General features: G+C 40.2%; 1 protein-coding gene across 1 annotated transcript in view; it reads right to left on the bottom strand.

The window, feature by feature from the left end:
- The window catches only part of LOC126157305 (E3 ubiquitin-protein ligase lubel), a 441,950-nt gene that overhangs the window by 3,415 nt on the left and 413,463 nt on the right, over positions 1-25,072 (bottom strand). The window contains exon 22 of the mRNA XM_049916367.1: positions 9,068-9,236. Coding sequence (XP_049772324.1) covers positions 9,068-9,236 — 169 coding nt within the window. The remainder of the gene's footprint in view (positions 1-9,067; positions 9,237-25,072) is intronic.

Raw genomic sequence — 25,072 nt, 5'->3', positions numbered from 1 at the left:
CATTGCCATTCACTATGCACCCCAAACTTGTTACTTTTTTGGCCCCAAACTTGTTACTTTTCTTTTTTGGTTGCAAAGAGGCACTGTTTCAGTTTCAGACAGAGCTCACTTAAGCATGGTTGTGAAGCAGCTTAGGTGTTCTTCAGGTGATCGTCCACCATAAAACAGTGGCTGGAGCATTCTGTAGTACAACTGGCATACATTTGAACTCTTAGAGGCCATCATGAGTTACTGAGACAGAGTTTTCCCAGTTAGCTTTATCAACCTCAGTTTGGCAACTGCAAGTCCATAGTTGAGAAATTCACTGCTTATCTCAAGCAGTCTAGGATGTCATCAAAGTGTGGCAAATGTAGATCTAATTTTATGATTTTGTTCAGTCTTTGGCATCAATGCAGAAATACCAAGTGCCATCTATCTTCTTCACAAAGGCCACGGTAAAAGACCAAGGGCACTGACAATTCAGTGGTGTCATCCTGCAGCACCTCCTTCACACCCAGATTATCCATTGTTCAGCCAACACCCTATGAGTGCTGGCTGATTTGTGGACAATCCCCAATGTTGATATGGTGTTTTACCATGTACAGTGGGTCTGTGTTTTCTCCACTCCACTGCATTGTCTGTAATGGTAGCAGAGCATGATTCTTCATCAGTGGCATTAAGCTGCCCTTCCTGGATTGGTTCAGCTTGCCCTAGACACACACACACCTTTTGCAGTGTGTTGTGACTGCTTGTGATAATTAGTGACACAAAGTTTCTCCTTGACCATCTACAATTCTTATGGTCATCACAGGCATCTAGATTTCTTTTGTGAACCTGACAAGCTCTGAAGCTTTTGCTGATTGCAAAAAGCTTCAGAGCTTAACTGAGCATCTAAACTGATTACTGGAATTCAGCTCATTGATGATGGCAGGATAATGTTTTCAAAAGCAAACTACTCTCCAGAGCAATCTTTGTAGTGTGTGCTTTTTCAAATAGTTTTGTCAATCTGGAGCTCTGATCTTCCACAGTCTGATGGCTTGTGGTGCTCTGAAGAAGCCCCATGCATGAACAACATTATGACCACTTTCTGACAAAATGACAAATTCATATGGCTGTGTTCTGTCAATGATAGCTATTCTTGCAATGCATGTTCCTGCATATATTTCCCATTTGTGACTTCCAGCACAGTTGTTTTCATATAACAGAATATAGTCTTCTTTAGCTGTCAACAATAAGCATTTGATATTACAGTAAAGGAAGTTCCTGATTTGACTAGCACCAGGACAGGTTGGCCATCAACGATAGTGTTGATGAGATTTCCTGATATCTTGCTGACTGTCATCCATGGAGGATTTCCATTGGCAGTGGCCTCATCTCCATAGATGGTTGCCTCATTTCATTTTCCTGAATTCGGCAGGTAGGTGAGCAGTCGGTAACTGTACAGCAACATGGAACAGCTATGGTGTGTGGGGGAATGACCATGTGCAGGATACGGCAATGAGCTTTGTCCCATAGTTTGGCTGTAATCATATGCAGTTAACTGGTGCGAACGGGACTGTTGTTATGGCTAATGTCTTGCAGTGTAATAGTAATCAAATATTTGACTTCTTTCTCTGCAGCAACATAAAATGTGTCTTGGTGTCCACTGTGAAAACAGATTGGCATGTTGTCCTCCATCGTCCAAAGGTCTGTTGTTCTGCGGGGCATTATACATAGTGGAGAAACAGCTGTACCTGTGTTGGTGGGTTGTTTGATAGCTGTGGTATAAATCCAAGTCTGAGTCCATTTTTCATGGTGTGTTCTACTGGTGGTGAAGATTGATGTTAAAGTTTGATATACCTCTTGTCTATGCAGTCTGATATTTCCAGCTGCCTTAAAATAATGCTGTATCTCTTCTCCTACAATTTGGCATATGAGTGAAGTGACGTCACGATGGTGTTCCGCTAGGGCTGCAGAGATCATATCTCGAGGTCATATCTCTTTCAACCAACTCCTCCCCCACCCCACCCCCTTCCTACATTGCATTTCCTCAATGTGCTGCCACCACTTGATGAATTCTTCTATTGTTCCATTAACAGAAGAGCTTGGTACATGTCTTCCATGGTTTCTTTCATCAAATGTAAGATTTTGTCGACTTTTGTCATATTTGGATTCATAAAGCTGCAAAGGAAAACAACATTCAGTATGTACGACCATGTCATTTTGTCATTAATTTGGACTTTGTTCTTCAATTGTTCTTCCACTATGTGAAGTTACTGCTGACTGTTGCCAAATGTGTTCTTCAGTTTGGCATGCAATTTATCCCAGGAAATGAACTTCTCTTCCTCTGCTGGGCTGTCATCCAAGTAAAAATACAGATTTGCCACACACATCATGGCATCCCTCCTCTTCTCTTTGGCAACTTGATCAAATCCTCTCAGCCATTTCATGACATCCTGACCAATGTCTCCAGACTGTTTTGGAATCCATTAGTGTCCTGAATGTACAAAACATGGGAGCAATATAATGCTTATATCTTGGTTCCTGTCCATGTGGGCAATGGCTTTTACATTGCCTAATTGGAAACATACCAATGGCCTTGCCACAGTGGTAACACCGGTACCCATCAGATCACCGAAGTTAAGCACTTGGATGGGTGACCATCTGGTCTGCCAAGTGCTGTTGGCAAGTGGGGTGCACTCAGCCCTTGTGAGGCAAACTGAGGAGCCACTTGATTGAGAGGTAGTGGCTTCGGTCTTGGAAACTGACATTCAACCAGGAGAGCAGTGCGCTGACCACATGCCCCTCCATATCTGCATCCAGTGACACCTATGGGCTGAGGATGACACAGCGGCCCGTTGGTACCACTGGGCCTTCATAGCCAGGAGGAGTTCGGGAGGAGTTTTAGTTTTTTTTTAGTTTAATTGGAAACACAGTGCAGTAGATAATTTGAAGTACCCAGCATCTCCACCAAACAGTGTCACATCATAACCAAAATCAAGTCCAAATCTAAACACAGGAACATCAGTGAAGTGCAACACTTAGCAATAAAAAAATTGTTTATTATGAATGTCTTCTTACAGCCGTAAAAGACTGGCCTCTTGGACAGATAATGCCACTGTGCATACAAACTCTGAATATTCCAGAAAATACAAGCCTCGCAAACATAAGAAATTTTGAGAACCTTCCAGAAATGATAAATACTAAATAACAAATAATTCCTGGTGGTTGGGTTTGAATTGGCAACACACACCATGCCAGCCAGTGGCAATAACCACTAAGCCACACTGCATACAGCACAGCTTGCAGCAATTGAATCTTAACAAAGGAATTAAAGTCATCAGGCACAAGTGGGGAGGGGTTTGGTAGTTATCAAAAGCTCAAATGTTAGGCATCTTATGGGGGCCCTTAGGGAAATGGCATTCAGGGCTGGAAAGAAAACCAACATGCACTCGATATGTCTGCTGGGGCAGGGGGAGGGGGCGGGGATGGAGGGGAGGGGGTTGTGGCATCCTTATCTGAAATGTGGAGGAGGCCTTGCCTGTGGCTGTTGAGTGCGCAGGGTGCAGTTGTAGGCAAGTCGTAGCTCACGTCAATACCAATTATGCTTGTTGATTGGGTTCTGAGGCCATCCTCAGTTTATATGGGCAGCTGGAAGAAGTGGTGAAGGCTATTGGCTTCATACTTGGGCACATGAAGCTCTTTGAGGTATGCAGTCATTTGAGATACTCTGATGTACGCTTGCCAATTCCTGCAGATGGTGAAATCAGATTGTATACGGACTGAAGACACTTCAGCTGTCAAAATTTCAACAGTAAATTGCCGAAGTATTCATAATAAAGTTCTTGAATGTACTATCCTCCAGGAAGTTTGTCACATTCAAATTATACTTGGGCCCAAGAGCTGATTGAAATCCAAAGTACAAAGCTCTGAAATATTTAATGAGTCATGGAATGTATTCCCAAGACACAGATTAAATGCCATAGGAAGGGGAGTTTCATTGCAGTCAACAAAAATATTCTATCTATTGAGGTCAAATTTGAGTGTGACTGCCAAGTTATCTGGATATGTTTAACCAGGTCTAGATGAAACCCTGTTAATTGTTTGATGTTTTTATTAGCCACCAAATTTTGCTGTGGTAGTTTCAGAGTCAATCAAAGAAAATCTAAGATCTGTAGCATGAAAATGCCCAGATCATGCGGTATTGATTGGAAGTGACGTTAACATGCCAAATATACACTGGGACATTTATGGATACATTGCAGGTGGTACGGACAGTGTGAAGTGCTTCTGAACTCGTTTTCTGTGCACTGTTGTGTGCAGCTCACATGCAATGGGAATATCTTGACCTTGTAGCTGCAAATAGGCCTAATCTTACAGACGATGTCAGTATAGAGACAGTGATTACTGACTGTGAAGTCATCATAGTGACAATGCTTACTAACGCTAATAAATCAATCAAAGAAGGCTGGGAGGGTATTTTTGCTAGAAAGAACATATAAGCAGTTGTTAGCATTCCACTTAGACCATGAATGGACATTATTCAGTTCCAGTATGATGGACATAGAGAAATTATGGACAAAGTTTAAACACACTGTAAATTGTGCACTGGAGAAGTATGTGCTACATAAGTGGATTAAGGATTGAAAAGGTCCACTGGGGTAACTGGTTTGCTACCAAATAAGGAAAATGCTGAGGAAGCAAATACTGTTGCACTATTGGTTCAAAAGAGAGTGAGCAAATGACAACAGGCCAAAGTTAGTAGGGATGTGTGTGTCTGTAAAAAGATCAATGCATAAAGTGTATGACAACTACCATCATTGTATCTTAGCAAAAGATCTTGCTGAGAACCCAAGAAAATTCTGATTTTACATAAAATCACTGTTCAGGTCGAAGGCTTTTTCTATCCAGTCACTCATTGACCAGTCTGGTGTGGCAATGGAAGATAGCAAAAAGAATTCTGAAGTTTTAAATTTCATGTTTAAGAAAATATTCACTCAGGAAGATCGTACAAACATACTGTCATTTGATCATTCCACAAACTCCTACATGGAGGACGTAGTAATAGGCACCCCTTACCTAGAGAAGCAACTGAAAAAGAAAAAAACAAGTCATTAGGTCTGGATAGAATCTCATTTTGTTTTTATGAAGATGGCTCTATAACACCGGTCCCTTACTTAACTTGTATTTATCCCAAATCTCTCACCCAGCGCAAAGTTCCAAGCGAATGGAAAAAAAAGCACAGGCCAGAGGTGACACTGGTACTTAAGAAGGGAAAAGAATAGACCCACAAAATTAAGATCAATATTCTTAACATTGGTTTGCTGCTGAGTTATGAACATATTTCCAGTTTGAATATAATTAATTTCCGTGAGATGGAAAAGCTTCTGTCCACATATCAGCATAAGCATCATTTGTGCAAAACTCAGCTTGTCCTTTTCTCACATGATATCCTGCAAACCATGGATGAAGCACATCAGGCAGATTCTATATTCCCAGAGTTCTGAAAAGCACTTGACATGGTGCCACACTGCAGGCTGTCAATGAAGGTATGAGCATACAGTTTTGGTTCCCAGATGTGAGTGGCTCAAAGACTTTTAAAGTAATAGAACCCAGTACATTGTCCTGGACAGCAAGTGTTCATCACAGATAAGGGTACTGTCTGCAGTGCTCCAGGGCAATGTATACTCTGTATACATAAATTATCTGATGGAAAGATTAAACAGCAATTTGTTTGCTGATGATGTGGTGTGCAGGAATGTGTCGTCACTGGGCATACAAGATGACTTGGAAAAAATTTCTAGTTGACATGACAAATGACAGATCTAAATGTAGAAAAATGTAAATTAATACAGCTTTAATGTCATGTCGATGTCTAGGTCAGTGGAGAAAGGACACAAGCTCAGATTGTGTCAAGGATGAGGAAGAAAATCATCTGTGCCCTTTCAAAGGAACCGTCTGAGCATTTGCCTGGAGTGGTTTCGGGAAATTACAGAAAAACTAAATCTAGATGGCCAGACAAGGATTTGAAGCATCATCCTCTTGAATGCAAGCCCATCTGTTAACGAGACCATGTATAGAATACTAGTGTGACCCTTTCTTTAATTACTGCTAAGGTGTTTGGGATCCCCACCAGGTCGGATTAATCTTCTCAGAGAACTTCAGAGGCAGGCTGCCAAATTTTTATATGGTAGGTTTGATTAACATTTAAGTATTGTGAAGATGCTTCAGGAACTCAAATGGGAATCCCCAGAGGGGAACACTATTGAGAAAATTTAGAGAATCAGCATTTGAAGCTGACTGCAGAAGAATTCTACTACCACCAACATACATTTTGCACCAGGGCCACAAGGATACGGTAAGAGAAATTACGGCTTGTATGAAGGCATTGAGACAGTCATTTTTCCCTTGCTCTATTTACTAGCAGAACAGGAAAGAAAAGATTAGTAGTGTTACATGGTACATTTTATTCAGTGGTCTCGATTGTAGCTGTCTTGTCTAACTTTTGTCATCAAAAAAGTTTCCTTCTCTCAGAGCTTCTTAAAACAGTGGCAAACTGTTGCATTGGAAAGGTGTAGAGTTGTGAAACCTTGGTACAAATGAACCAAAGAGTTGATTTGCATTCAAACTCCATTGCTTCCTCAGTCCAAATATACACATGATAAAATAAATGGACTAGCAACCTCACAGTAGGCTGAACAAGCTGTAATTTGTACAACTAACTTACAGCTGGTGCCATAACTGACCACCTCTTATGGAAATTAAACAATCTACAGCAACTCTGTAAGCCACAAAAAAATTTGTGACCCATGTACCTTATCCCTTAAACATCCTATTCTAATATCTGATATTAAATGAACCCTGAACCATTTAGCTTTTAATATTTAAGTACATAAACCAGGGAAGTAAAGCTGGAGAAGCTAGAAGTTGACTGAGGACAGAAAAAGTATGTTTGAAATCTAAAACTGGAGGGACTTTCCTGAAAGTAACATTTGATACCATTGTCACATCCAAGTCTTCGCTTGAATTTTGCCTCACACCTGATTCAGAGCTCAGCCCCTAGCACACCTTTATATCCTTCATTTATCATACATATTTCTTAATTATCTTATCTCCTAATGAAGGGACTGCTTAAGAAATATTGACAGATCAATTACTAATACTGCTTCAAAAATACTGAACAGTCAGTGCCTAATATGAATTCTTTACCTGCCTACCTATGTGGCAATAAGTCCTCCAGTTGATCCTGTACCACAAATTAAAGTGGAGAATTTGCTCTTCTAATTCACCTGGTCTTATGATGATAAACTATGGATTTTTTTTATAGCCAAATCTTGATTATTTTAAAGATGAGAATAATTTCTTTACTGGATCTTGACTTATGGTGGTCAAAGGCTCATTTTGGATATTTGATGTTCATAATGTTTCACATCGTATCTGACATTATTTTATACCATACACAGCCACAGCACACTACCAGTTTACAAATATGAACATTATTTGCATCACTTACAAAGAATACATCTTATCTTGAAAGGCATAGTGAGAATTACAATAAACTGATAACCATTTCTTCTCGGCTAGGCGACTCTTTCCTTTCATGATTTAAATTTAAATATAAGTATAAAATATGCATATTATTTTGTATTTTCCATTTTAGTTTCAGGAAAGTTTATTAGCTTTCACGGCATGCCTGTGTCATTACGTATCACTGTAAAGCTGCAAAGAGCAGTAGACTTCAACATTATGCACAAATATTTAAAGATATTTTCTATTTCATTATGCATTAAACAGTTCACAATTAATTATTTCCGTTTAGCAATCTGAAAGAAACAATGTCAGATAAGGTGTTTTTTGTACAACACTGAATTACCTTGTCACAATTTTCTATAATTTTTTGTAAAAACATTTTCTCCAGCATTTTGTGCAAACAATGCTCCATAGCTTCAATGTATTTAGAGAATGGCATTCCCTGCTTCAGCAAATTTTTAGACTTACATATGCTTGTGTCATAGATGTATAACAGCATTGATCTGTAATGTAGTTGAAATGTAACAGTCTAACTGAAACCCATTTAAAACACACAGATTTTAACCATAAACAGTAATTATTCACAGAGGTGTATGCAAATATGTACTTGTGGAAAAGTTACAAAGAAAATAATTATGGAATCTTAATTACACTAATGTGTGGAAGTCCGTTAATTGGTAGGAACATTTTATATGGTATGAATCTTCTGTAATTAGTAAGTGTAGCACGTGTATTGTTAACATTTGATATCTAAGAGTTTATACACCCTTCAATTAATGTATACACTAGAATTCACTCCTGTGTTTAATATATAATAGTCAAGGTAATTATTGAAATGTCATTGGTTTTAGGATGAGAGTTTTAATTGTAATTTTATTAAAAACCCTTTATAACAATGCCTAGGATTGTTCAGATTATATATATAGGGGTAGCCATATTGGCACAAGGAAGTCAGTCTGGTTTTGGTTTTTGAGCAGTGAGCATGTAGCTGCTCCTTTTGTATTGTAAGTATTGTTTTCCTTTGTAATAATACTTTAATTTTGTTTTGAAAGTATAATGAATATGAAACTTCCTGGCAGATTAAAACTGTGTGCCCGACCGAGACTCGAACTCGGGACCTTTGCCTTCGCAGGAGAGCTTCTGTAAAGTTTGGAAGGTAGGAGACGAGGTACTGGCAGAAGTAAAGCTGTGAGTACCGGGCGTGAGTCGTGCTTCGGTAGCTCAGTTGGTAGAGCACTTGCCCGCGAAAGGCAAAGGTCCCGAGTTCGAGTCTTGGTCGGGCACACAGTTTTAATCTGCCAGGAAGTTTCATATCAACGCACACACTGCTGCAGAGTGAAAATCTCATTCTGCATATAATGAATATATTTAAACATAATACAAAATTGAATTTTAATTTTAACTTTTCTGAAGTTACAATTTTACAGTCACTGAAAACTTAGGACTTCAGCTGTGACAGATCTTCAGAAAGGTTGAGTACCCAAACCCCAATATAAATGATTAACCTAGGAATAGTTACGTTTTATAGTCCAGTGAAGTTTTTAGCCACACACTAATTTCTATTTCTCTTGGTACCGACCTTTGCACACAGTTGTCGGTACTGGTTGTCTGTTGCACCTTCAGCTCTTGGCGGCAGAGGCTTCCCCCTGCGCCGGAGTTCTTGCACCACGTCGACCACATCAAATATCGATACAGGGTCCACCTTGTTGCGTACTACCAGCCCAACTAGATATTCTATGTAGTGCGGCCTGTGGAATCAAACAAAGAGAGAGACGCACCTTGAGCAATCGTCCACGATACACCTCCTCTGGAGTCCCATAAGGTCGCGGTGGCAAGCGTATGCTGGCTCGCCTGACCAGCGTTTCAAGATCATCAGTGTACAGTACACTTACAGTATCCAAGCCAGCATTCCGGATCATTCTACTTAAATACTCTATATAGTGTGGCCTGCAAGGGAAACAATTCACTAGTTCGGATCTGTACCTTCCAATATGTTAGTTCTTTCCTTTGCAAAACAGTTTATTAATTTGCAAGTAGTGTTATCCCATTAACCATTAGAAACTGTAAATGTATAAAATCAGTATGAATTGATATGTCATTAAACAAACAAAATCAACTGTTTGTTTTGCATATGTGCTGCAGTATATTTGTGGAAGAGTGAATTACACCAATTGTAACTTGTTTCAATGCTTGTTTTAAATGCTGTTAAAAACACACACAAATACAAGTACTTCATGTGCATAAAGAAGTAAAGTTTCAGCATCTTCTGGTAGAACATTACTGGTATACTACTGAAGCATCAGCTCTGGAACTAATTATAAGAATAAACTTAATACTTACTTACCTTTGATTTCTATTTTTGTATCACAGGTACAATGTGACACACTTCCATCACCATCTCAAAATAAATGGCTCAGGAGGATAAAAACTGATTTTAGTCCTTTAACAAGTATGTGGGCCCGCTGAAAAGTAATGCCTCTGAATTTATGTGAAAACTCTCAACACTTTTTAAATAAAACACACATTACTTTCATTCTACATCTTTACCCTTAAAGGATACATATTTATTTCTCAACATAGTTGCCATGGCAATGAACAAATTTCTCCCAACATGAGACCAATTTGTTGCCAACATCATTGTAGAATGTTTTACTCTACTGATGGAGCCACAATCTCACCTCTGCTTGCACAACTTCTTCACTGTCCAAGTGATGTCCTCATAGGTGTTCTTTAAGTTTTGAAAACAAATGAAAATCTGATATGGAAGATGACTGATGCACTGTCATGGTGTAGGAGAGGGTGCTCCAGGTGTGGACAAACTCTTTGAATTCAAAACTCAATTACAATACACTGTTTCTTGCACACCGACATTCGGAGCCATGTGGCCGCCAAGAACAGCAAATATGTAGACATGAAGAACAAAGATGTACAATGTTAATAAGGTTTGTTATATCTAAAAAAGCCTTAAGAGTTTTCAATAAAATATTGGCATTTTCAGTGTGCCCTCATATGTTCAAAGTCTTTGTACTCTTTTCATAGAGACCGCAGCCCAGAATGCTATGAAACTACATCATGGTCTTTTAATATTCATAACATAATATGAAGAACACTACAATAATCTGAGAAGAAAGTACTACACTATTCTTTTGAACTGTTACTGATACCAATCAATACTTTTCATAAAATGTCAGCAACAGTATAAGTGTGATAATGCCTCTATTACAGAATTGTGTATGAGCACTTATCACTCTGATATCGTTATTCCTTTACTCAAAGTGCTCACTGATTTTTACACTTCACTAAACAAAGTGATTCACTTAGTGCAGGCCCTGAAACAATTTCTCCAGAGGCAGAGCTTTTGTGCCATTTCAATTGGAACTTCTGAGTCACTAAGTTTGTATTGGGGGCTGTGGAATTCCAAACAGCCAGGGTCAGTGGTCATGGGGTAGCGTCATTTTCTTGAATCACTTATAGGGTGAGGGCTCCATTTTGGTACCTTAAAGATATCAATAATCTATTTTCACATTGAAGCTAAGGAATGAGGTGGTGTTCTACAGAATTGGCAAGAAAAAGAACATATGGGAAACATTGACAAGAAGAAGGGACAGGATGTGTGTTAAAACATCAGGGAATAATTATGTATATAATCCACAACTTTCAGAGCAGACGCAGAGCTATGTTCGACCTCCTATGGGAGTCTCAAGGTAGCGTGAAAGGTGGACATGGAAGGGGATTGCAGATAGGTGGGAATGTGGGTCAGCTGGGAGGTGTGTCAAGATAGTCTACGCAATTGTGATAAAAACTGTGTCTGGTGGTGTAGTGGTTAACGCAAATCTCCAGTTAGCAGGAGATCCCAGGTTCAAATCTCAGTATGGCACACATTTTCACTCATCATCGCTGATTCTGCATAGAGTCCTAATGCAGCTGATATCATATAATTTTCTTCCCTTTCCTTTCTCCCCCCCCCCCCCTCCCCACCTTCAATTTACATAATCAGGGAAATCCATGATACTAATGGGTGCTTTAGAGGGTGAAAACTGTAGGGCAGACTGATACTGGAATCTTGCAGATCAAAACACACACACACACACACACACATATAATATGTAATGCAACAAACAGTGTCAATTCTGTCCTTTGTCTTTTTGTCTTTTGTCAAATGACTGTCTCAGCATTTTCCACTTCACCTTCTATGATAGCGATGTAGATAACCGGAAAGAGCACAATAATAGGAATCTGCCATTTTCTTGTCTGTTAACCAGATCTGCTAATTAGCTATACTCTGCTCAAATGACTGCCCCCCCCCCCCCCCCCCCCATATACTCATCAACTGGATTTGATACACCCATATCTGCTTCAGCAATGTAAATTTCATAATACTGGTTTGCCTAAAATGAAATGAAAATGAATTGGAAAAAGAACATGTAACCTTTCTCCTACCGTAGAACATCGAAGTGGTAAATGGACAGCATACAATAGGAATGAAATATGCTTAACTTCCCAGGTATGTAATACCTTTTCCATCAAATATGAGAGACCACTATACACACGTATTTCAGAGGTGTAGAAAATCGATCCATAATTTTCCTCTGAATCGATTTTGTATTCTGTTTTGATTTATTTTTTCCAATGTGTTCATCAGTGAAAATTTGCTACCCTGATAGTTTTGAATATATGTGTTACCAACAAAAAGTATTGTGAAACAAAAAAATACATAAATAACTTTCTTGCTGTGGTATATTAAATTAACTTCTAGAAACTATCTATTGCTGACTTAACAGTAGTTACCTGTATGTGAGACCTGAACTCATCTGATGGCAGTTCTTTTGCACTTCAAAGGTTTTGTCTGTAAAGCCAAGAAATCCATGACTAACATTTCCAGAGATGTCACATAAGAAATGAGAAAGTTACTAAGGAAAACCAGAATGCAAAGATCTGACATCTTCTTTGTGGAACACAATGATTCAGTCACTTTTTTCATACCACAGTTAGAAGTAATGGAACAGTGCTGCTGACTGCAGTCACAAAATTGAGATTGTGCTATGACTTTTAATGCATAGGAGGTCTGTTCAAAAAGTAACCAAATTTCATTTATGAAATCAGTCTTTATTCAGATACAATTGTTTGACACTAGTCACCTTCAAAGTAATCCCCTTCAGCTCCTTCACACCTCTCCCACTGCTGCTGCCATCACCACTGGAATCATTGCTGGAAAGCCTCTTTTGGTACGGTGCACAACTGCTCCATCAAATTCTGCATAATGTCTTCCCTGCTCCAAAATCTGGTCCCTTTCAAAGTCTTTTTCAGTTAGGGAGAAGCCAGAAGTCACCCAGTGCTAGGTCAGGGGAATAGGGATGCTGAAAAACCATAGCCATGTTGTTTTTGGCCAAACAACTCTGAATTAATTGCGAATGATGAGTGGGTGTGCTATAGTAGTACAGTTGTCAACTGCCTGTTACCCCCAAGTCCAGCTGTTTACATTGCACTGCTTCACAAAGGTGAAGCAGAACCTCTTGGTAGAACTCCTTATTGACATTAGTACCCTCTGGGGCATACTAGTGATGGACCATGTCAGTGGAATCAAAAAAGACGGTCAGCATGACTTTCACATTGCTGTGAACCTACCTCGCTTTTTCAGGTCTTGGAGATAATCGATGCTTCCATTGCAGTGACCAGAACTTTGTTTCTGGGTCATACCTGCAAACCCAGGACTCATCACCAGTGATCACAGTGTTAAGAAAGTTGTGATTATTGTTCGCAGTATCCAGCATGTCTTGTGTAATCTCCAAATGAGGTTAATTTTGCTCAGTTGTCATCAACTTTGGCACATATTTTGCTGAGATCCTCTTGAGGTCCAGACATTCCATTAAAATGGAATGAATGTCTCTAACACTAATTTTATCTTTGTCATCTGTCCTTTATCACCAGGGTCCTTGCAAACTCATTTGCAGATGCTGAGAGCCTATCTGAACATGCTTCACTCTTCACTGATAAGCAGCGACTGAAGCAGTTGCACCAGTCCTTTATGTGTGTAGCACCTATTGTTTCACTCCCAAATACTTGTTGAATCTTGCAGATTGTTTCAACTTGAGAATCGCTAAGCTTGAAACAAAATTTGATTCAATAGCATAGTTCACCTTTTCTGTCATTTTGCCCACAACACAAATCTGACATCTACAGGTGTTCACTTGACAGTTTCTAGCCATGTCTGGTTGTTTCTGCAGTAGTGAAAAAAATCAGGCATGCACACTACATATACCTACAAACAGTGTGTCTACATGCACCCCCAACACCATGTATTGGTTTCAACAAAAAACCAAGGTCCGATACTTTTTGAACATCCTTGTGTGTGGGTTATAGGAAAGCACAAGTACCCAATACACTGAACCCCTTCTTAAAGCCTGACATCTAGAGCAGAACCCTCCTTTGCCGCCCCCTTCTGATCAATGCTTTTTATTATAGATGTAATGTGAGTAATTATTTATGAAGTAACATGAAGTTTATACTTTTTCACCTAAAAGTAACAGAATTACAGGTCAAATCAGTTTATTGGTAAATACTTTGGAATAAAGGAGATCCATCACCATGAAGCAAAAGCATTGGGTCATCGACAGGTACACACAAAAAGAAAGAAAACTTGCTAGCTTTCAGGGTAATCCATTAGAGAAGGCAGGAGGCAGAAAAATGGGTTGGGAGTGGGTGGCTAGTGGTTTGGAGGGAGGCAGCTGCTTTGACAGCTAGGCATGCAGGAGAGAGGTTTGGCACTTACACAGATGAGGCATATGGTGCACAGGTTTTGGAGCCAGTGGAAAGCAGGGCATGCTGAAAGTGATGTGAGTAGGTGGCCTGGGAGGGTATGATTGGATGGAGGAAGGGGAAACTGTTGGGCTGAGGGTGTAGGGACAGTGGGTTACCAGAGATTGAGGCCAAGACAATTACTGGAGTGAATGATGTGTTGAAAGGATAACTCCCATCTGCATGGTTCTAAGAATCTGGTGGTGGGTTGAGAAGCAGCCATTGAAACTGAGAATGTTATGCTCAGCTGCATGTTTTGCTACCGGGACCAACTTTGTTCTCGCCAACAGTTTGGTGGTGGCCATTCATCCTGGCGAACAGCTGGTTGGTAGTCATACTGATATAAAAAGCTGTACAGTGTTTGCAGCAGAGCTGGTATATGACACGGCCGCTTGCACAGATGGCCTGGCCTCTGATGGGGTAGGATAAGTCAATGACAGGGCTGGAGTAGGAAGTGCTGGGTGGGTTGATAGGACAGATCTTATATGTGGGTCTTCCACAGGGATATGATTTCTGTGACAAGGGTTGGGAATGAGAGTGACATAAGGATGGACTTGGATGTTGTGTTAGTTGGGTGGGTGATTGGACAGGACTTTAGGAGGAGTGGAAAGGAATTTGAATAGAATGTCTCTCATTCCAGGCCATGATGATAGATAATCAAAGCCCTGATGAAGGATATGGTTCTGTCCAGGGCAATAATGGGTGATGAAGGGGGTGCCCCTTTGTAGCTTATTCTTGGGATGGGGATATGGCAAGGGAAATCTGTTTGTGGACTTGGTCTGGAGAGTAGGGCCTTCATGAGACCCTCAGCATGCTGGTCAAGGGAGTTCACATCATTGTAGATATGTCGTCCATGGGTGGTTGGGCTGTATGGGTGGGATTTTTCAGTGCGACAGGAATGGCAGCTACAGAAATGCAGGAATGTTTGTGATTAGTGGGTTTAATAGGCAAGGAGGATGCCGTGTGGGTACCCATGGCTTCGCTGCATATTTGTTTGTATACACTCCGTTCAAAGTATTTTTGTGCTAGGATATAATGGAAAGGTGTTTACAGAATGAGACAGAGGGTTTGGAGTCTGAAGACATTGAGAGAGGTAGCAACAAGGCCATAGGCAAGAGAGATGTTGGTGTACTGGGAGGTGGCATCAACAGTGACTAGTAGGGATCCAGTAAATAGAAGGGTGGTGGGTTGATGGAGAAACAGTAAAGTACCTTTGATGTGGGATGCTAGGCTTCAGGCAGTTGGTTAGAGGTATTGGTCAACAAGAGTGGAAATACGATACCCAGTTAATATAGGGCATCCAGGATTGATGGATTAGTGGATTTTGGGGAGCACATAGAAAGTGGGTGTGCAGAGTACCATTGGTGTGAAGAGGACAGGCTCAAGTGACAGTTTTCAGGAAGCACCTAAGGGTTTCAATGACGGACATCCTATCCAAGATCCATCTCTAGACCACATCCACTCCCAACCCCTTGCCTTAGGAATCATATCCTTGTGGAAGACTAAGTGCAAGATCTGCCCAGTCTACCCACCCAGCACTTCCTAATGCAGCACTGTCACGGGCTTATCCTATCCCATCAAAGCTTGTGCCATGTGTAAAAGCAACCATGTCTTATACCAAATCTGCTGCACACATTGCACAGCTTTTATGTCAGCATGACTACCAATTAGCAGTCAAACAGGATGGATGGCCACCACCACACTGTTGCCAAGAATAAAGTTGACCACTCAATAGCACAGCATGTAGTTGGGCATAAAATGCTCAATTTCAGTGGCATCTTCACAGCCTGGGTCATGTAGATCATCCCATCTATCACCAGTTTCTCTGAACTGTGCAAATGAGAGTTATACTTACAAAACATGTTTCACTTCCATAGTCATCCTGGCCTCCGTCTCTGGTAACCCACCACACCCTCCATCTAACAGTTTCCCCTTTCTCTGTCCTATCATTCTCTCCCGATCCACGTCATCCTCAGCATGCTCCATTTCTCATCAGCTTCGACACCAATGCATCACATGCATAGCCTGTGCACCTGCCACCCCTCCATCCCACATTCCTAGCAGCAAACCAGCCACCTCCCTCTGAGTCACTAGCCACCCAACCCTAATCTCTCTTCCCTTTTCCCTCTTCTCTCTCCCTTCTTCTCGCCTCTCTCTCCCTCTACCCACCATACCCAAAAAGAACCCCTCCCCAACATAGTGAACCGACCAAACTGCAGCACTGGCATTGTGCATCCAGCCAGGGGCGAGAGAGAGAGAGAGAGAGAGAGAGACAGAGAGAGAGAGAGAGAGAGAGAGAGAGAGAGTTTATTAACTGTATTTCTACTCTAGCTCAGAAAAGGATGACTCCAAAAGCTATCTGCCTATCGATGACAATGCTTCTGATTTCCAGTGAGTGGTCTCCTGTACTCCAAAGTAAGTATATTCTACCAGAACTTTCCTACTATAACAGATTGTTGGTGATGTTAGTTCACTACTCTGGCAAGACAGAATCCTGCACTATTTTATAATATGCAGATTTATCCCACCATTAAGCGAGATGCCAGTAGAAATTATACTTGAACAATATACAGTGTCACTACATGTTTGGACAGACATATTCCTGAATTAAATGTTGCAACAAACTCCATCTCGCAAAACTTATCTGACATGAGGACTCTAATGTCAGAAATGTTCACATATCTAGTAACAAGAATATGCTGAATAAGCTGGAAGATACAGCAGGCATTTTCATCTGCACGAGTAAAGTAATTAGGTTAGTAGTGGCTGCTGTTGGTTACTGACACTGATTTCCATTCCCATGAAAATTGCTTTCATATCTAAATTAATAGAAGAGTTCCAAAACATCAGAAACATTGGATTAAGGCACTGATTTGCAGTCAATGCCACAAAGAAACAATAAAATTCATTGTTCAGCAATACTCCCATTTCAGACTACTTGATAACAGTGACTGAATGCTGAGCAGAACATGGTAATGGAGAATCTTCACTGCCTGTAGATTAGACTGGACTGTGCTGTCTTCATCTTTTCAGAAGTTTGGTAATGGGACAGAATGTATTCATAACTTTAAGCATGGAAACATCAATATTGGATGACATCTTTATTATTTTTTATTGTTTCATGATACACAAAAATCATGTCATGACATTATAGTAAGAAATATATTCTTATGTTGTTGTTGTGGTCTTCATTACTGAGACTGGTTTGATGCAGGTCTCCATGCTACTCTATCCTGTGCAAGCTTCTTCATCTCCCAGTACCTACTGCAACCTACATCCTTTTGAATCTGCTTAGTGTATTCACCTCTTGGTCTCCCTCTATGATTTTTACCCTCCACGCTGTCCTCCAATACTAAATTGGTGATCCCTTGATGCCTCAGAACATGTCCTACCAACCGATCCCTTCTTCTAGTCAAGTTGTGCCACAAACTTCTCTTCTCCCCAATCCTATTCAATACCTCCTCATTAGTTATGTGATCTACCCATCTAATCTTCAGCATTCTTCTGTAGCACCACATTTCGAAAGCTTCCATTCTCTTCTTGTATAAACTATTTATCGTCCATGTTTCACTTCCATACATGGCCACACTCCATACAAATACTTTCAGAAATGACTTCCTGACACTTAAATCTATCCTCGATGTTAACAAATTTCTCTTCTTCAGAAACGCTTTCCTTGCCATTGCCAGTCTACATTTTATATCCTCTCTACTTCGACCATCATCAGTTATTTTGCTCCCCAAATAGCAAAACTCCTTTACTACTTTCTACTTTAAGTATCTCATTTCCTAATCTAATTCCCTCAGCATCACCCAACTTAATTCGACTACGTTCCATAATCCTTGTTTTGCTTCTGTTGATGTTCATCTTATATCCTCCTTTCAAGACACTATACATTCCGTTCAACTGCTCTTCCAAGCCCTTTGCTGTCTCTGACAGAATTACAATGTCATCGGCGAACCTCAAAGTAATTTTCTTCTCGATGGATTTTAATACCTACTCCGAATTTTTCTTTTGTTTCCTTCACTGCTTGCTCAATATAAAGAGTGAATAATATCGGGGATAGGCTACAACCCTGTCTCACTCGCTTCCCAACCACTGCTTCCCTTTCATGTCCCTCGACTCTTATAACTGCCATCTGGTTTCTGTACAAATTGTAAATAGCCTTTCACTCCCTGTATTTCAAAGTAGAAACTTTCAGTGACAAAACTTCCTACTTCTGACTCCAAAGGGAATTAGAAAGAAAGGAAGTGTATGATAATAAGTCAAATGGAATTTTTTGTAATTCAGAATCACTATAGAACAGGATAAATACATGGGAACATACTACTGTTGATCACTGCTAGATCATGATTTGAATTAATATTCACTAGTCCAGTATTTGGTTCCTAGTTTTTTTCCTAGCCATGTTGTAATCCATGTAACAGTTACCTTCCAGTCTTCTCCAAGTATACCCTCATTACTAGTTTCTTGTAAGACAGGGCCTATTTGGCTCTGGCAGATCATAATTACATTTTTTTTTTATATCAAACCCATTGACTGCTGAAATGTAATGATTTTGTAATGGATTTTAAACTCTGAAATGAAATAAGATTGGGGAGAGAATAATCAGGTATTATGTACAAGTTTTGATTGGTGTTGGCTTCCTGCCAAAACTGAGTGCCATGTGAGACATGTACAGTCCCTTAATACTAGTTACTGTTTCCTACTGAAGTATGGTGTGGAGAAAGTTCCTTACAATATTTAAACTGTGTTCTGAGCAGTCATTTCAAAAGTAGCCAGATCAGTAACAGCAGATAACAGAAACAATTGGATAACAATAATTGTTAAAAAATCCTCTCAGACCCTTAAATAACTCAGACTCAGCACTACATAAAAAAAAGGTCCATCGGGAGACATGGTGCTTAAATTTTTATCAAAATTACAAAGATTTACAAAAGGGTATTGTTTGTTTCAAAGAAATCTATCAAATGACAAAAAAATATTTAATGGTGAAAATAAAATAAAGACAATCTGGAAGTTGTAAAACAAGAAACAAGGTTAAATATTATAACTTACAGACAGTGGGTAGAGCTGGGTCAACAAATGATTCACAGGAACTAGCAAATTTTGTGACTGAACAGTTTTCCAGTACTACAGCTAAAATATCCAAATGAAGATGTTGCACCAGAAAAATTTACACAGCAAGTACAGTGAATATGAAATCTGGAAAACATTGCAAAAATTAAATAACAGGAAGTCAAAAAGCACAGATGAGTGCCCATCAGTCTACTCAAAAAATACTTGGAGAGCTTTCAAGCTTCTGGAATATAAGAAACAGGCCATAGCTGTAAATTAAAGAAAAGAAATGCAGACAATATAGAAAATTATTAGCCAATCACTTCAGTGGCATTATTCTAAAACATAACAGAATCAATAATAAAAGACAGAATAGTCACTCACTTGAATGAATGTTGCCTTGTCAATGAAGCACAGTTTTGTTTCCAAAGTAACAGTAGCAAGAGTACTGAATCAATCACAGCTGTGTCATCTGCACAAGGCCTTTGATACAGTATATCAGAGCTAGTCAGATTCAATATTGTGAATTGTGGGTGTTTGTTGTGGCAGAAGTATTGAAGGAGAAATGTCTCTCTGTCTCTGGACAAAAGCACTGATGTTGCTGTATTTTTGTGAGGTGCAGACACTGAGTTCAGTGTGATGAAGGAACCCCTTGATTTGGTACCAATGCATGACATGACTATGGTCAATGTTGTATTTTGTTGCTTAAAAAATGTAATTGATGAAATGAACATAGTTGGGGAAAACTATCATCAGTCACAATGCACTGAACTCATGCGTTAACTGGTCACAAGTCTGGTGTTGTTGCTTTTGTGAGATAAAAGTTGAATTTGGTACCCAGCAGTCAATACCAGAAATACATTGTGTTCTATATAATGCTATCTGCTAGCAAAATGTGCCAAAATAAATTAAATCATTGATGTAGTTGTAAAGACAATTAATATGCTCAGATCACATGGTTTGAGGCATTGGGGATTCACATCCTTCCTGAACTCAACTGTGAAGATGACTATGTGCCTTATTTTTGTGAAGTCTGCTGACTGTGTAGAGATGTTTTGTAACATTTTTTCAGCTTACTTCAAGATTATTCATCAATATGCAAGGAAAACCAGTAAAAAAGCTTTACAAACCCAGCGGGTATTAATTTTGCCTTTTTGATTGAGCACCTGGATATCCTGAAAACTTTGCAACATAAAATAATTACCAAAGTCTTTGACAACACTTTGGGTTTCAACAAAAAATTACTTTTGAGGGTGAAGAAAAGTTCAAAAAATTCATGTGTACAGTTTCCAAATGTTAGACTAACTCTAAGTGAAAAATACCTGGAAAAGGAGATATTAAATGAATATGGATTTGTTACTATGCTAAAAGCTCTGACAGAAAATTTTGACAACCCATCTAATGACTTAAATCAGTTTCAATTTTATTTTAGAATTTTTGCAGCTCATTTTGCAGTGGTCAGTGGAAAGGAATCCCCTGAAATCCAATTGGAGCTCACTGACTTTCAGCATCATATGGTGAAGGATAAGTTTTGCTACAAGTTCTGAGAGAAAATGTTAACAACAGATTTAGTGATTTCAATCAGTTTGAATTTTATTTAAGCATTTTTGCAGCTTCCTTTGCTGTGTTTATTGAAAAGGCAACTCCCAAAATTCAGTTGGAGCTTACTGACATTCAGCATCATATGGCAAGGGATATGTTTTGAGCTGCAAAAAAATTAGAAATCTTTTAGAAGTGTTTTCCTTGTAAAGAGTTCCCACATTTGTTTAAAATAGCCTCTTGAGTCTGCAATATGTTTTGAACCACATACTTGTATGAAAGTGTATTTCTGATAGTAAAATTAATGAAATCAAAGTGTAGGAGTAGGCTCATTGATGTACATCTGACTGGATCAATGAGTTTCATGCAAAGCAGTTTCGTTCTAAACATTGAGACTTTAACAAATAGAAAAAAATCATTTTAATGGAATTGAGCACTATAAAACAATGTTTCTTTTTCCCAAGTAGTAGGCCTGCTCTGTACATGACACTTTTGTGTGAGATTAAGTGAAATATTTGCTTTGAACTTGTGTCCACAAATTCTAAAGTTTTTTTATGACCCCATTCCACCTGCAACTGTTAATAGTGCAATAGTATGAAAAGAAACTAATTAATAGTTGCAAGCAGCATGGAATTATTTAAAAAGTAAATGAAATATGTTAATAACTGTTTAAGAAATAGCATGTGTTCTTTGCTCATTACATTAAATGTGTTTATTAGTTACATAAAATTAAAAATTACAATGTTTTGAAAAGGAATGGACTAAAACTTTGAGCCAAAATAGGTACATGTTTTTCACCAGCAATTAGCAGATCTATACTGAGGTGACTTCTCCCTCCTATAAGCACTCTTAAAGTTACACCCCCCCCCCCCCCCCCCCAATCCCACTCTCATCTGTAAAACTAATGTTCCACAGTTTTTTCTTAATAGATTTACTGGAAGTAGGGGCAAGTAAGTTACACATCCTTTCTGCCTTTTTTGCTTTTATATTTTACCAGCTCTTCTACCAAGCAAAGTAGCATCAAGAACTGTGCTGCTGAAGACATTTATTTTGTATTAATCATTTCTTTGTGAAGCTACTCAGATGAAACAATGCTGTAGGAATGACACTGTGACAACAACATGCATTTACAGTCACTGGCTGAGAAAAATGCTTTTTGTCATAGGCAGAAGACAGGAACAATAATTGGTAGGCGAATTCAGGTACCACTCTCAGTTAGTTCTTAAATCGTCTTTTATTCTTGTATTTTTCTCCAGTCAAGTTTTGTCACCCCCTATATACATATGCCCTCACTGGTGGCCTGTCCATCCACCCCCTCAATATGGTTCTGGCAATGAGCAAGACAGTTATAGTCACTGTGGAACCTTTCCATGTAAATATGCTGTATGCGTATTGAACTCTCACATCAAATGACTTGACGGTGTTACCCACTGCAGCTCTCATGCCCAGCCCTGCTGTAGAGCATGAAACTCTGTTTTTCCTCCCTATTACCCCATTTTCTAGGCATAAGCACAACCAGTCACTGGCAACTCCTCTTATTCCAAATGATTCTAGGTTTTTTTTTTGTTTTTTTTAAAGAAAAAAAGCCATGAATCATTTGGAATAAGAGGGGTAGCCAGTGACTGGTTCTACCCATACCTAGAAAATTGGATAAAGTTTTTTTTTTGGACACATTGTTAGATCCTTATTACTCTCAGTATTATAGCTGACTAGTGATTCTGGCTAACTAGAGAGTAATGTTGTTTTCCAAGTAGTGCAATCCACTCCATTATCTCCAGTACTATCAAAGGAGCTGACAAACAGTTGGAGTCCAGCACTGCAAATTGAGGGAGCTGTCATTTGACCACAGCACAGCGAGTTAAAGGATCTGATTTACAGACAAGTATTTGGAGCTTCTGACTTGTAAGCTCCCTCTGGTTATGTGTAGCGGTATGACAAGAGGTGATGAGGAAACAGATGACATGCTCACATGATGAAAGACAGTAAATGAAAACTGACACTGTGTTGTAATATACTTCACATCTCGTTTAAAGAAAAGGTATGTTGAAGTTTTTATACATTTGTGGATTCATATAGCATAAGTGTGTGTGTGTGTGTGTGTGTTTTTTTTGACAAAGGCCATTGGCCAAAAGCTTTAAGTGTGAAACTTTTTGTTGTGCCTAACTCAGCATCTCCGGTATAGGGTGAGTAGCAACTTTCCCTCTCATAATATTGTTACATTCCATCCTGCATTTTCCATTGTTTAATAACATTACATTTGTATTTATAAAATAAATCTGTCACGTATGTCATAATGGAGATTGAATGTGTGCCAGTTTTTTTTTTTTTTTTTTAATGAGAGAGGGAGAGTGGTAAGGGAGGTGGTTGGTTTGGGGGATTCAAGGGACCAGACTGCGACAGTCATCGGTCCCTTTTTCCAAATACGAAAAATACCCACAGAGAATAAAAAATGTTCAGCATAATAGGAGACAGATGACACAGAACAAAAGAAACGTAGACAAGGACCAGACAAAACGAAATAAAATCACACAGAGTGTGACGGTGGTTGGCCGACCATAGGAACAAAAAAAAGGAAAAGCCAACCACCGAGAACACATTAAAAACTGAGTTTAAAACCATAGGCCAAAGGCCAGAATCAACACAAAACAATAAAGTAAAACTTAAACACTCAGATTAAATGATAAAAACCCCCTGCCCGAATAAAATGCAAAACTAAGTCAGCCATAGCAGGGTCATCTGTTAAAAGGGCAGGGAGCGTGTCAGGCAGTGCAAACGTCTGCCTGAGCACAGCTAAATGCGGACACTCCAATAAAATGTGGACCACAGATAAAACGGAGCCGCAGCAACATAGAGGTGGGTCCTCACGGCAGAATAAGTGGCCGTGCATCAGCCGAGTGTGCCCAATGCGCAGCCGGCAGAGGACAACAGACTCCCAGCGGAAGACCCACATGGACGACCACCACACAGTCGTCGTCGCCTTGATTGGACGGAGTTTGTTTGGCATGGGCAGATTGCGCCATTCAGTGTCCCAAAGCGATAGAACTTCACGGCGTAAGACTGCCCGCAAATCAGTCTCCGGGAGGCCAATCTCCAGAGATGGTTTACTGGTGGCCTCTTTCGCCAGGCAGTCAACATTTTCATTGCCAGGTATCCCAACATGGCCAGGGGTCCACACAAAGACCACAGAGTGGCCGCAACAGGCAAGAATATACAGGGACTCCTAGACAGCCATCACCAGACGAGTATGAGGGAAACACTGGTCGAGAGCTCGTAAACCGCTCAGGGAATCACTACAGATCACGAAGGACTCACCTGAGCAGGAGCGGATATACTCTAGGGTACAAAAGATGGCGACCAGCTGAGCAGTGTAAACGCTGCAGCCATCCGGCAATGAACATTGTTCGGAATGGTCCCCTAGAGTTAGCGCATAACCAACACGACCAGCAACCATCGAACCGTCAGTGTAAACGACGCCAGAGCCCTGATACGTGGCCAGGATGGAATAAAAGCGGCAGTGGAAGGCCTCTGGAGGGACTGAGTCCTTCGGGTCCTGTGCCAAGTCGAGCTGAAAGCAAGGATGAGGAACACACCATGGGGGTGTACGCAAAGTGGCCCGGAAAGGAGGTGGAACAGTGAAAACCCTAAGCCCGGAGAGAAGCTCTTTGATGCAGACCGCGATCATACAACCGGACCGGGGCCGACGTTCTGGCAGATGGACGACTGATTGCAGGAACAGGAGATGATAGTTTGGATGCCCGGGCAAGCTAAAAAATGGGCAGCATAAGCGGCCAGTAAATTTTGGCGCCTTATCCGCAATGGAGGGACACCTGCCTCCGCAAGTATGCTGTCCACTGGGCTGGTCCGGAAGGAACCAGTGGCAAGTTGTATTCCACTGTGTAGGATTGGGTCCAGCACCTGCAGTGCAGATGGGGATGCTGAGCCACAAGCCAGGCTCCCATAATCCAGACGAGACTGGATTAACTCCTGGTAGAGCCGTAGTAGAGTAGATTGGTCGGTGCCCCACCTGGTGTGGCTCAGGCAATGCAGAGCATTTAGATGCCGCCAACACATGTGTTTTAGCTGCCGAATATGAGGCAGCATAGTCAACCGGGCATCAAAAACTACACCCAAAAACCTATGTGTCTCGACCACAGCAAGAAGTTCGCCATCAAGATAAAGCCGCAGCTCCGGG

The sequence above is a fragment of the Schistocerca cancellata genome, chromosome 2 (genome assembly GCF_023864275.1).
Source record: "Schistocerca cancellata isolate TAMUIC-IGC-003103 chromosome 2, iqSchCanc2.1, whole genome shotgun sequence".
NCBI classification, from domain to species: Eukaryota; Metazoa; Arthropoda; class Insecta; order Orthoptera; family Acrididae; genus Schistocerca; species Schistocerca cancellata.
This window is presented reverse-complemented; position numbering and strand designations above follow the sequence as displayed.